Genomic DNA, 14825 nt, shown 5'->3' on the forward strand with positions numbered 1-14825 from the left:
TATATTCTTCAGTGAAAGTGTTACTGTATTAGACAATGAAACTGATTTGTGAGAACACATGAAAGTGATAAGTGAACAATTACAAGAAAATGCAGTAGAGTATTGGACATGTGAGCTTGTTTTGTAGCAAGGCATTCACTCAAAATCTGTTTGCAGTTGATATATCATATTTCTGCAATGAAGCTGGATGAGTGTTGAGTTGAATGAACTGATGTTTAGATTGTTCTTACTGACGCATATTTGTACAATGTTGTGGTGATCACTTGTCCTCTAGGTACTGAGCACTGTGCAAGGACTTCAGCCATACCAGTGCCCAGAACCCAAAACTTCAGAACTTAGGTAGGGTAGTCAGCACATAGCATGGCATTTGGACATGCTAGAGTGGGTTGGGGCAGCTGGAAAAGGCCATGCATGATGCCCAATATTCTTATATTCTTTCTTTACATTTTAATTGTTTAGGTAACTGGAGTATAAATGGGCACAGAGCTACCCGCAACTATGGTAGAAGGTGTTGCCATGCCAAATATTTTCCCATTATTTTTCTCTAAATCCTCTTTTGTTTCCTGAACTTTAAATAGGGACCAAGGCCCATATTTATACTTTTTTTGCGCCGCATTTGCACCGCTTTTTGACACAAAAACGGCGCAAACTTACAAAATACAATTGTATTTTGCAAGTTTGCGCCGTTTTTGCGTCAAAAAATTACGCAAATGCGGCGCTAAAAAAGTATAAATATGGGCCTAAGGACTTAGAAACATGTTAGACCAAACTAAATGTGAAATGGTGCTCTTGAGTTTGTGTATCTAAGCTTAAAACCTCCATCCCAACTATGGTGTATAAAATTTTGGGTAGCAGAAATCTTTTCCTATCAATTTAAAGAATACACATTTACTACAGAATGACCATTGCTGAAATATGTATGTTTGAATGGTCTAATTGCATCAGATATCCGTTTGCAAGTCATCTCTAATTTCGTATAATTAAATACATTTCACAGATACAGTTTGCTCACTGAAGTAGGATACGACATTGTGGCATTTGCACTTCCCTTTGACTATTGCCACTGATGTCATCCCTAGTGTGCTTATGCCTGGCATAATGCTTCAATTGTGTCAATGGTGGACTCATCTGTGGTATCACATGTGAGGTGAAATAACTGGTAAAATTAAATGGCTATTCATTTTTGATTCCTAACCATAATGCCCCTTCTCATTTTTTCCAGGAAATGTGTACGTTTTCTTAATAATGTAGATAGTCAGGCAAACATTATTCAGGACCCTAATACCTCTTCCACAAAGTTTTTTTCTATGAAGTTTTTAGGGCTTGTAATTATATTACTTATTAATTGCATGTAGTACCAGCCAGGTATGACTGCATGTTTATGCCTTGAGAGTGCTGGGCAGAAGGTATGTCCTTTACACATTTTCCACACAACATACCAATGCCAGGAATACTCCATATGAATGATCTTTAGCTATTGCCTGATAATGCTGGCACAGGCATGGCCATGGGAAGGGACCGATCTTTATGTCTTGTGACTAGGATTCATACCAAAGACGATGACACATACACTAGTAGGATCAGTAAGCATAACCAAGTACTGGTAAAGCTGTTTAAATGTACTTATCAATTTTCCCAAAAAATATCTGTGGATTCACATTTTCTAAAATCATGACACACAATAGCAGACACATTTAAAACACATTAAAAGACATATTATCTGTTATTAGTTTTATGCAAAGGATGTTACCTAGTAACTGTAGAGTCAGAACAGTAAACAAACATTGTCATTGTATCATTTTTAAAAAGTCTTCTCACCTGGATTTGCAAGACGACTGCTGGTTGGTCCAAGAATCTGATACGGATCTGCTCAAATGCAAAAATAGAATGTGTAAGAGCACAAATGTACTTTGGCATATACAAATAACCCCTAGATAAAATGACTTTACGGGTTAGTTATGTTAACCAGCGGGCACAATATTTTCATTTTTAGCACAAATATTAAACAATGTTAAGATATGATAGTGGCTTTGCAGAAAATAAGTGGCTCTGATCTTTGCAACATTTTTGTGTAGAATGATCATCTGGTGTCCTCGCTACATGGGGCATTCAATACAAAAGTTTGGATCTATGTAGAAGCCAAGAGTGCACTGAGATTTTTTCATCTTTTGAGGTGGATGGGGATCAATTTTTTTGTTTCTATTCAAACCAGGCTTCATTTGCTCATACATATGATTTTCGAACCCAATGTTTATTTTGCTTTGAACTTTTTCAGTTGATATGACACTTTTCCACAGCCCCAATAACTGTGTCTTGGCAATGCCAGACCTTAATGAGTTTCAGAATGAAATGGATTACTACTCAAAAAGATGATGGTCTATGGATGGGTTCAGTAAATTAATTAACTCTTGATAATTCTGAACCTTTTTACCATGAAATATTTCAGAAGTCAAAATTCTCAACATCTATTTACCAACCGGTAAACTGATAAGTCACCTGGTAAGTGGAGTCAAAAATAGGCCTTTCAAAATAAATCTCTAAGTTAACTCTGGCAAAGAACAGCATTTCAACCCACATAATATGTGTATTTATTAGCATGGTTCTTGTAAGCTTGACTGCATCTTTATTCTTGGGAATACTTGAAGGCACAGACTGTTCCTGCTATTTGTGTTTGTACAATCAGAATTCTAAGCTTAAGCATGAGTTCTCTGAAATATGTTAATGATTCTACAATATATTTATGTATGTATAATATTGTCAGTCATACAAACAAATAATATTGTTTCAAGTAGGCAGTGATCTCCTAACGATAACTAAATTTGTTAGGTATGGTATAAATGTTTATCTTTGGTTGTAAATGTGCCAAATTACTGTAAGTAAACTCAGTTTCATAAGCTGCTTCTAACAGGAGGCTTGTTAATTATAAAATTTAGACTGTGATGAATTGTAATGCACTGTGCATCATTTTGGCATCATCACTTTTTAAGGTCATTTTGAGTACTGATAGCATGGCACAATAGCCTAGTTACTAGTGGTTGTGCTCTCAGGTTTACAATTCCTTTTTGAAGAGCGTTGTGCCATCACAGGATATGATTTATTAATCTCATCTTTCACTTGTATAATCCTAAAATATGATTTATCTCAACATGGGTTGTGCAGTCCAGGGATATCATATATCTATTGTTTAGCAAGTTGAGCAATCCCAAGATATGTTACATTCGTATCATAATAAATTGTATGATCCCAGTATATGGCATGTACATCTCATCAAGAGTTATGTGATTCCAGTATCTGAAATACCAATCGCTTCATGAGTTGTGTGAACCTAGGATGTGATATAGCCATATCATAGTGAGACATGTGATTCAAGCATATGATCTATCTGTCTGTTCATTAGATGTATGATCCCAGAATGTGATGTGATCTGTCAGTTTAATGATTTGTGCATTCACAAGATCCAATCTATCTATCTCAGCATGAGTTGTGCGATCCCAGTATATTATATACTGATGTAATCATGAGTTGCACATTCCCAGGATATGATATACCATGAGCTGTGCTATTCCAATTCATGATTTATCCCTCTCACCTTGAGATATACTATGCCAGGTTATGACATTTCCATCTTATTGGGCGTTGAACAATACTGACATAAAATCAGGGCCACTGGAATTATGAGATTGTGAGGCTGCAGAGATGTTCACATAATTAGAGATTTGCTGCATTTGCCACATAATCCATCATCTGCTGCATAATCTGCAGACTGTAACAGAATAAAATACAGTAGTTTCTAGCTCAAACAGTTCAAAAGTTACTAGAAATGCAGTGACACATGTTGCTGCACTGTGGAAGGCCCTTTGAAAAGCTGGACTGGTCACTTTTACATTGCTTATTGCTATGATTTGTTGTTAAACTGTTACTAATGAGGTGCAACCAATTCCCAGACTGTGCTACCAAGTTTTAAAATGCAGAAATAATGACGCAATGCTATTGAAAAATGTGCCACATTATACCACGTAATATGCCTTTTCTTGACGCTTATTTTACTCAACCCTGTCACATAATTTAGCTCTTTCTTGCAGCATAAGTCCAGTGGACCTGAAAATGATACACTCATCTCATCATGACTTGTGTGATCACGGGGTATGATGCCTCCATCTCATTATGAATTGTAAACGTCACAAGCCAGCAGTGTGCACTGTGTGTATTTCTCAGCCTGATACAAGGTTTATATGATTCAGACCCTAACGCTACAGTAAAATCCGTCAGATGTTAGCTAGTCTTTATGAAGAACCCCATTATTTAACCTTTTGGCTCTCAGATAATGGACTAGGCCATGATTTTGTTGTTAATGGTGTCAGTAATCCAATTCTGGATGGCTTCTTGGCCACTCCCCTGATTAGCAATTTACCATGATGCAGGAGTTTTTAGATTGAAAAATATGGTTACATTGCACCAACATTTTACAGCCTTCATTGAATCCTACTGGAGCCCAGACTGAAGTTGAAAATCATCTGTATTACTTTAATACTTGTCAGAATGAAGAATCCAACAAAGCGTGCAGTGAAATTACAAATGCCTGGTGCAGATCAATGCTGTAGTGCAAATTACATTCAAGGGCCGGAAACTCAAAGTTGAAAGAAATTAAGAACGATTACTAATTTCTTATTGGCCAGACAACAATCACCTGGAATGAATGACAATGTCATTAGAAAATTTAAAAAAAATCCAGTGATGAAATTATGTAAATAATTGTTTTTCTTGGCCAAATTTTATATATATTTCCCTTGTACTCTTGTATTCTGCTCTTCAGTGTTTTGCTTAAATGAACGGAACTGTTATCTGTATTTGGCTATCTATTGTTGTTTTATAGTTTTTCCTTTATTTTATGATTTTAACTCATTTTTCACATTTTCTTCTGCATTCTTGTAGCTTTTAATATAACACATTTTAAATAGTTACAACATGCATTGTTTTCTATGGATTGTGTTCATGCAAATGAATGTATATGCAAGTTTGAAAGGTTTTATTTTGACCAAATAATAACATAACAATAAAATTGCTAAAAAAGGTTTTTAAAGCTTGAAGGCTAAAATATGTTAAAGCACCATTATTGTTCTTCCACCAAAGGTTTGTAAAGTTACTACGTTTTCTACTTCATGAAATCATAAAGTTTGCACCTTTGCAAAAAGTTCTCCTTTGGGTAACATTTAATGCAAAACCACTTTTTTTTATTTGGAATATGTCCACCATAAACCTCTTTGTCTTCAACAAAACATAGAGGAAATATTTGCTCCCATAAAAAAATCTAATTTACAGCATTTCTCAACTGATATTTTTTCTATAAATCACCCACTTTGTGAGGTTGCCCAAGTGCCCAGAATAAAAAAAAAAAGCTTGACAAACTTTCACAAATTTTACACAACTAAATATTAATTAGAGTTTAGGGTTTAAATATCACACAAGCATGAAAATGTATAGAATATCTACTATATTAGTCTAGTCATAACTAAATTAATAGCTATGAGTATTTCATAGAACCAGCTCTTGATAACTGCAATGCCCCACTTTAAACATAGCATATAATAATACTTTTATAGCATAGTATATCTAATAATAATAACTCAGTATAAATGGTGAAATTACCTAACTGTGGGTGTTGATCCTCAGTTTTAGTCACTGTTGAAGAAGGTGGCTGGATTGCTGGAGTAGGATAAAAATATGGTGCACTAAATTACAATGTTGCAAATGTTTCATATAGGCTTTGACTACTTTCATTTCATACTGTTTTACAACCTCTTTGTGAAATGTGTGTAGTACACTCAGAACAAACATCAGGTGCGCCAGTAAAAGTTTGGAAAGTAAACTCAAGTACTGTATATGCTCTCATGGCTGAAAAAATAGTCTGACACATTTTCCCATATTTAGGTTCCAAGTGTGTACACAATATGGACTAAATAGGAAGCAATAGGAATGCTTACAGTGCAAGGATAAATACACATAAGAAGGCACTAGATTGCAATAATTTGCCTCAAAAGCAGCTTTGCTGCGAGAAGAAAGAGAGTTCACAAATAGCTAAACATATTTTTGTGTGGGGATATGAGAATATTTGCATTGTACCTACTTTGTAACTTTGGAATTACTTAGTAACTTTGCTCCATAACACATAGGTTCAGAATAAGCAATCAAATGAGGGTTTAGACTTAGAAAGAACACAAAGAATTTAAAGAAAACAATGAAGGCTTTTTACTAAGGATTTGTGTGGCTGCTTGTGTGATGTAAAGCATACATTGATTTACATACCACTATAAAAGAATAACAGCGTTTCCACCCGCTGGCCCTTTGGAAAACTCACCACAACATTGAAGCCGGCTCATAATCGAGCCGGTGGCAATGTTGAGGTGTGTTAGATGCAGCAGCACCCTTCGCGCATTTCACTGCCCGTAATCTGGGCAGTGAAATGCGTGATGGAGCTGTGCATTACCCCGACACCCCCATTCTGCCAGCCTTTCATGGTGGTGTTTACCGCCATGGAAAGGCTGGCAGATGGGGACTCATAATCAACCACTGGGACCACCAGGCTGCAGGCTGGCTGCAGCCTGGCGGTGTCGGCGGTATGACCGTGGCGGATCAGCAAGGGTTATATTGGGACGGTCAAGCCGCCCAGTCTGCGGCGGTCCGACTGCTGTAGCGAGGCTGGCGGTCTTAAGACCGCCAACCTCATAATGAGGGCCTTAGTCTTATGTTAATGGTTTAATTGACTTACAGCAGTGTGCCGCAAAAAGTGAAAGTAACGAATATACCAGTAGAAAGATGGGGCCAATTACACATGTTGAGCTCGGTGTCCATTGGGCTAGAAGAAGTTCTATTTAGGAGTCCCTGTGGACTCATCGGCTACCATATTGTTACACGTGTCTAAGAAACTAAAGAGCGATGGACATTTTCAAAAATACAAACACAAGCAGAAAAAAGCTATATTAAACACAAAAGATTAAACCTCAAATAAAAAATTATGAAAAAGCATTCTAGCCATTAGAACACTTAACTCCTTGTAAAGCCTCAAATGCCAGTAAGTTAAAGACTAATGACCAACCTCTGAAAATATTTATTTGCTTAAATTATGAGCATATCCATGAGCCTTGCCAGAGGTCACACCTGACGGTCCAGGGCACCCAAAACATATTCTAAACTTGTATAACTTTAGGTTAAAAGAGAAATATTTAGCTGTACTCCATTTGATGATATTTAATGTAAGAACCCTTGCAAACACACACACCAAGTAAGCAGCCTTCAACCATACTCACATTCAAATTTCACCTCAATGAACTTTGGTAAATTTCCATCAATCCTCTCCAATAATCAGAATTAAATATGCAAAGAAACCATTCCATCCTCCTCTTAAAACACTCTAGAGTTATTTATAAAGTTCTAGTTCTGCATTCAAACTATGCAATTCATAAACAACTAATATAAATGTATGTACTATTCTACAGGCATACATATTCCTTTGCACATGATGCAGAAATGGTGCAAATTGCGACCGATTCATAAAGTTGGGAACGATTCACTCCTGCATATCCCTTTGGAAACGGTGCACAAACTGAGCAACTAGGACTGATTCAGGATTCAAGAAGTTGGAACAGACTCATAAATTTCGATTTTAGCCCAATGAAATAAACCTTGTCTATATGTTATTTACCAATCTAGATTAAAGAATGGCAGATTTTTGCGCAGAAAAACTGTCTGTGTTGGCAAAGTTAGGTTTGAGGTGTGCTTGTAGTCATTCCTCTAAGGCCAAATTGCAAATGCAGGGCAATTCTTATTTGTGGATACTTTGTGAATTGGTTCTGTCATAATTTAGGAAGGTTTGTGTACACAGTGATGATTTAACCTCCTTGTCGTAAGTATATGTGAAATTTATTTGGACAGAAATTATGTATAAGTAACATTTAAAAAGTTATTTAACTTAAAATTTTCTCCTGTATTGTCATTTTACTGTACTTTCAGTTTCTTCTACAAATGTCATTTGAAAGCTTGACAGATTGGTAGTACATTCCACACATTCTGCATTATTTATGTTTGATTCCTTTGGGTGTGAGTCAAGTAGTGAGACATGCAGGGGAACGTTTCTGTGAATACCTAAAGAGTTACTACTTTGCGGATACAAACTTAAATTACAAAGCATTAAATTGACCATTAGTGTGACATATCTAAGTGCACCTACCATTCAGTTCTTAGTTGCGGTATTCATATGAATGCACTGCTTACATGTCTCCTCACAGGCAGATAAACCATAATGTAAACATATGCACATTATATATTGTTCAAGCATAAGTATGCTTTCCTTCAAGACATAAGAGGTCTTCATCAGCAAACCTTTCAGGACAAGCAGGTGATATAGTGTGGTGACAACTTCTATTTAGGAGTATTGAATTTTTTTTCAAGCTATTCACTCTTACCTCAGGATGCTTGTTACCACCATGCCAAACAGAAAGCATTCAAATGCATCATATTAGCTCCAAAGGAACTATATATTTTCTCATTTGGGGCCACTTAGAAAGCTACAAGAGTTTTTAGTTCACTGCTGAGAGCTGTGTTCAACCCACAGATCACATTTTCCAATCATGACATTGTTGACTTCATCTCTCATTCTTCCAATATTAGTAAACTTAAAAGAATCTATGAATAGCTTCATGAAATGGAAAAAACTATGATAGAAGGAGCTATGTAAATAAATGGGTTAATATTTGTTGTGACATGAAAGATGTTTCAAAATATACAGAAAACAGCTATTTTTATCATTATCTGGGTCAAGAACGGCACGTTTGGGAAGCAAATATCTATCCACACAGGTAATAATATAGGTTTTCTACACATATAAAGTCATCTTCAACCAATCTGACTTGGCTGGAGAAGTCAAAGAAAGTATAGGAAGAGAGAGTCCAATCTCTAAATGTAAGTGGAGTTGTTGAATATCAATTAAACATATAAGGTAAATGGAAATTTGAACATGATTTTTCATGCCCACAATATTTCCCAAGGTAAACGATAAGTCCTAATTTGAGGATAAAAAAAAATATGGGTTTGACTCAGAAAAACACATACATTTTCTTTTCCACCCTGCAGTAACGCAGATGGGAACATTTTTTGTTCATCTGGACTTGTGTATTTTGGTCACTAATAAATGTTCATTCTTATCCTAAACATTCTTTGCAGCTGAATACATCGAAACCATGGCATGTAACAAATACTACACCTTTAGACTGGGGTGCAGGGTGACTTGTCCAAGCTGACCTCCGTGGTGGTTCATAAGGCATATCTGTGGAACAAAACAAATCTGGCTCAACCAACTGAAAAGAATTGGGTGTCTCCAAATGAATCCACCCCATCAGCACACATTTTTGCTAATTGTCATATATCCCTAAATAATTCTTAAATTAATTCTATGCACAATGCAGATGACAAAATAGGTAACATTATAATAGAACTGATGTAGCATTTTCTGTTACATTTGAATGAGACCTGTAAGATGTTAGTTAAGAAACAAATGTTGGCCATAGTCATTTCTCTTAAGATATATTGTTGAGGTTACAATACAGAGTCTGGCATCCTTTTAATGATGGCTCTCATATAGCATCAATAATAGTGTTGACTCCCTAATGATGACAATCCCATGTTTTAGGGATTGATTGAGTGAAGGTACAAGGCAGAAGGGGTAAGACATTGCAATTAAAAACACATTTTTCATGTGTATTCCTGAAATGAGATGCCTCCCCCGAGTCCAACAGCAATACGTTTGGTACTATTATTGACATGTATTGGACCTTCTCGGACCTCTACGGAGTGAGCTGTGCACTTCAATGACATCAGGTGACATCAATAATCAGTTAGTGACTAATTTTGTCAGCACAGCCAGTGGATATCGCTTATGTACTAAACATTGAGAGCATAAAATAGTAAATATTCTCAAAACATAATAAATATTGAAACTATTGTGATTCATTTAATCTTCCTCATTTCTATTTGACAGTATCTTTTCATAATCATAACATTAAATATTTCCATCTAAAATCAAAGTCAAGAAATGTGCATCATTGTCCAATCACAACCAAGAAGAATAAAGGATTTGTTGCAAACTCTAAGCAAAAACAGAAACTGAAAAAGTAAACAAAAATTCTAAAGGAACTGTATTAAAATGAGATCCTAAGTGTAGTTTTTAACATCAACACAATTAAAAATAAGCATACATCCTCTGACATATGCACTTCTTAAAGTATCAAAGTGCCAAGGAACATATTAACAAGAAGGCTTAAAGCGACTAGTAAGCTAACCAAACTCACCAGGTATTTTCTCAGTCCTTTTGTTAGGCTCTTTTACTCTCAAAATAAGACCATCAATGCATCTAGTCCCTGACAACTATTCACTAATAATGTATGCCGATGGCTTCCTTGCTGTGCATTCCTATTATACCAGCTAATTGTTTAAAGAGGGTTTGCAGTGCTAATAACTCATGCCTCCTCATAATTATTTCAAATGTTTGAAGCTGCCTTAAGGTTTCACAGGGTATACATGGTTTTGATGAATGGTAACTATATTACAGCTAGTTATGCTACAGTTTTCCCAGTCATGCTTTAAAGGGGACAGGCATGTCTACTGGTAAAGTTAATATTCCCAATGCCATTTCTGTATTTTCTATACATTGAATGCACAATATTGTATAAGTCGATTAGAGCACATCTCCTCTAACAACATATATCATATTACTTATTCTGGCACATTATTTTGAGGAGCACTAAATACACTACCATAATATTTTTGTTTGCAAAGATTTGTTTTAAACGTATTCTATATATTCTTTCAAGACTATCTATGACTTATCAAATACTATAATGCCGGTTAGTACACATAGATGTCCTGGATTGTAGACATGAATAATTATTATGTAGTAGAAATATTAACACATATAGAAATGTTTGAGTTCCACCTATCATCAACTTAGGACATCATTCCTCAGACCACCGCACTCGCAGTGACAGTCGGATCACCACACTCCAGGTGGTCAATGTGCCACATTACGACCCTGGAAGGCGAACCTCCCTAAAGACTGCCATGCCCATCAGGAACATGGTTCCAGACATGGTGATGGCAGCCTGAGTTGTACTCAACAAGGACAGAGCTGCACTCATTTCCACTAGCCTTCCCATGGCGGTGTCCCCACCATGGAAAGGCTGGTGGAAAGCCAGTGCTGGAGCCCATAGGGGGTTTTCCTGCATTGGAACTCCCCTGCCCAGCAACATCAGAATGTGCACTATCTGCTTTGCCGAGCAGAGACCAACATCATTGCACTGTTCCCACCGGACAGTCCAATTGGAACCGTGTATTACAGTGTTAACTCCAGTCAGCCTAGCGGTAACATTGTAATACGCTCGAGGGGGAGTCACCGCCATGGTGGTGGTGTCATCCCTGCGAGTTTGGCGCTCCCATGGTAGGACCGCCATTCTCATAATGAGGCCTTGAGTCTTTACCACTCTTCAAAAAATATTTATTGCGGAAAGCATCTGAACTGCCCCTCAAATGGGTTGGGATTAGACACTGTGCTTGCTCACTCAGTGAAATGCAAATGAGGTTGTCTCAGATTTGCCTGATAAAAATATAGTATTTAAACACTTAGCCCCTCATGCCAACAGGCTGGCGGTGCTTCATGTGGAATTCTGACCGGATTAACCCCGGCTTGGAGAATCCTCCATGGGGATTCCGACCCCCTTCCCGCCAGCCTGTTTCTGGCGGTTTTCACCGCCAGAAACAGGATGGCGGGAATGGGTGTTGTGGGGCCCCTGGGGGCCCCTGCACTGCCCATGACAATGGCATGGGCAGTGCAGGGGCCCCCTAACAGGGCCCCAGCGTGATTTTCACTGTCTGCTTAGCAGACAATGAAAATCGCGACGGGTGCAACTGCACCCGTCGCACCCCTGCAACACCGCCGGCTCCATTCGGAGCCGGCTTCTGGGTTGCAGGGCCTTTCCCGCTGGGCCGGCGGGCGCTCCCTTGGTGGGCGCCCGCCGGCCCAGCGGGAAAGCCAGAATGGCCTCCGCGGTCTTTTGACCGCAGAGCGCCCAAGTGGCAGTTCCCGCTTGGCGGGCGGCAACCGCCGCCCGCCAATGTAGGAATGACCCCCTTAGTTCTTTTAGCAGCCCACGTTGGTTGCATCACTGAGTCCACAGGCAAAATTTAGTTACTATTAACCATACTGAATGCCGACTATTTGTAGCAGAAATGTTTCTGGCCAATTACCTCACACACAAACCCAAATGTTACAAGTTAAGCCCTCAGTCTTGCATTCCAGTCTAAGAGTGACTTTACAGATCTTTACACCTGTAAAATATGGTCTGGTGTTCCCAAACAAAGGAAATCTAGGAGCTCCGGGAATGTTGTAATTGAAAAGAGTGTTATTTCAGCAAGGAACATAAATTAAGCCAAAGTACTGGTTTTGATACCCTACAGAACTGAGGAAATCAGGCTTTTTCCAGTGCAATTTTTCAGTCAGGCCGCAAGCTTCCAAATATTTCGTGAATCTTCGCTAACCCTTTACCCACGCAGACTGTTTAGCATTTTTTTCTTTAGCTTTTTCCACTAAATCCTATTGTTCTAATTTAGTGAGTCTTTCTTATTGTTGTCAGATCCCAGATTATAATTTCTAAATCTTTCTTATTGTTGTCTGATCCCAGATTACACTATTTTCATTGTACTCCAGTTATTAAGCACAAAATGTCTAATGCAAGACACAAAGGGATTTGAAAGTGATCCTTTCCTTTACTGGGAGCAAATGGATGGAATATAGAGAAGGCATGATAAGGTTGTAGTAGTTCACACTAAAAAAAGGAGCCAAGCAGCATTATTCTGAACCCATTGTAGTTTGAATATTTATTTGTTATAGCTTTTGCAATAATCAAGGCTGGAGATAACCAATTTGAGCATTAAGACACATTTCCGAGAAAGGTGAAGGAGTAAAAGGATATGTGTTAGCCAAAATATGTGACAGAAGATAGATTTGGAGACACTATTTATTGAATATTTGAATTCATTTTTTAACATTGAGATGTTTTCTCACATCAAAATTTCTTCCAAAAGTAAGGTCCACCTTTGAAAAGTTTAAATGTTATAACAATATGATCCTATGACAAGCTTAGCCAAGGGCCCATATAACCTACATTAACCTACAGTAATGAAATTTGGAAACGCAAAATAGAGACAACAGTTGGTGAAGGAGAAACTGTTGCACTTTCTCAAACTTCTTTAGATAAGCATGCCTATGGCAAGACAAGAGTAAGATTGTACGACGAAACAACGAATTAAAAACAACTACTGCCTTAACAACGAGGTCGGAACACCGACCTCGTTGCTACTACTAATGATTTTACCACGAATGCCTTAACAACGATATTTCGTTGTAAAGGCATTCCTGAAAAAATCATTAGCAATAGGCACCATTCGCCCTACATCCCTCACCCCACCCCCCCAACCCCACCCCAAAACCTAAAACCCCCAGACCCCCCACCCACTCCCCAAAACCAAAAACGCCCCACCTCCCAACCCCACCCCAAAACCTAAAACCCCCTGACCCCCCACCCACTCCCCAAAACCAAAAACGCCCCACCCCCCCAACCCCACCCTAAAACCTAAAACCCCCTGACCCCCCACCCCCTCCCCAAAACCAAAAACGCCCCACCCCCCCAACCCCACCCCAAAACCTAAAACCCCCTGACCCCCCACCCCCTCCCCAAAACCTAAACCCACCACTTACCTTCGCCAACTCCCTTCTTTGTACCTTAACCACGCATGTTCGTTGTTCAGAACATACGTAGTTAAGGCACAAAAAAACAGAGTCGTGGTTAAAAAAAGCGTTGTTGCGCTTTCGTTAACCACGACCTTCGGGAAAAAAAAGTAGTAAAAAAGGATGTTTCCCCAAGAGTAATCCTGCACACAAATAGTCAATTGAGAGGGTACTGATTATTACCACCTCACAGAGGCAACTTATTGTCATGACCAGTGTTAGTCAATTTTTTAATTAATGGCAACTACATACAAAAACATCAGAAAGCAGTTTTAAAATGAGCAATAGTATGTGCCCGTTCAGCAGCTTTCAAGCTCTATCAGCGGTGAGATTTCATAGGTTCAGATATAAACAATCTGTGAGCGCATTGAGGGCAAATGTGATTTCTAGCAGGGTGAAGACCCTCCATCCCCTTTGGAGGAGACAGGCTGACTTGCTGCACTCAAATGCTCAGTGCCATTGGCAAGAATATTTAGACCTTGCACATTTAAAATGTGTCCAGGTGAGATGGATGGATAGATGGATGGATGGATGGATAGATAAATAGATCGATCGATAGATAGATAGATATTTAGATAGATAGATAGATAGATGGATCAAGCATAGGAGCCAATACTGTAGTACAAAGCTATTGTTTTGTATCTGAAATATAGCGGTGTGCAGCCTTATCATCCCAGGGCCAGAATCTACATAGACTTTGACACTGAACAAGAGTCCTACTAAATTGTTTTATTCAATTTGTAGCAGATGCAGCACATGGTCTTGATGCTATTGAATCTACTAACCCATTGAAGGACATTTTTAATTCACATCTGCTGTCACATCTGCTGTAAAGAGAAGTAATATTTCATCAATAAAAGTAAGTAAATAATAAATATTTCATAAATAAAAGTTCATCAAACAATCCTTATTATAAGGCATGGAACGTCCATCCAAATTCAGTATCTGAGACTGTGAGGATCTTATTTTGATTGAAATGCACTCAATATATGCT

General features: G+C 38.1%; 1 protein-coding gene across 9 annotated transcripts in view; it reads right to left on the minus strand.

Annotated features, from left to right (window-relative positions):
• Positions 1–14825, minus strand: part of ERG (ETS transcription factor ERG) — a 651652-nt gene that overhangs the window by 11845 nt on the left and 624982 nt on the right. For all 9 annotated transcript variants that reach the window (XM_069202563.1, XM_069202562.1, XM_069202564.1 and 6 more), the window contains 3 exons: positions 9257–9319; positions 5647–5703; positions 1819–1866 (listed from right to left, as the gene is read on the minus strand). In XM_069202563.1, coding sequence (XP_069058664.1) covers positions 1819–1866; positions 5647–5703; positions 9257–9319 — 168 coding nt within the window. The remainder of the gene's footprint in view (positions 1–1818; positions 1867–5646; positions 5704–9256; positions 9320–14825) is intronic.

Source organism: Pleurodeles waltl, chromosome 8 (assembly GCF_031143425.1).
Source record: "Pleurodeles waltl isolate 20211129_DDA chromosome 8, aPleWal1.hap1.20221129, whole genome shotgun sequence".
Classification (NCBI taxonomy): Eukaryota; Metazoa; Chordata; class Amphibia; order Caudata; family Salamandridae; genus Pleurodeles; species Pleurodeles waltl.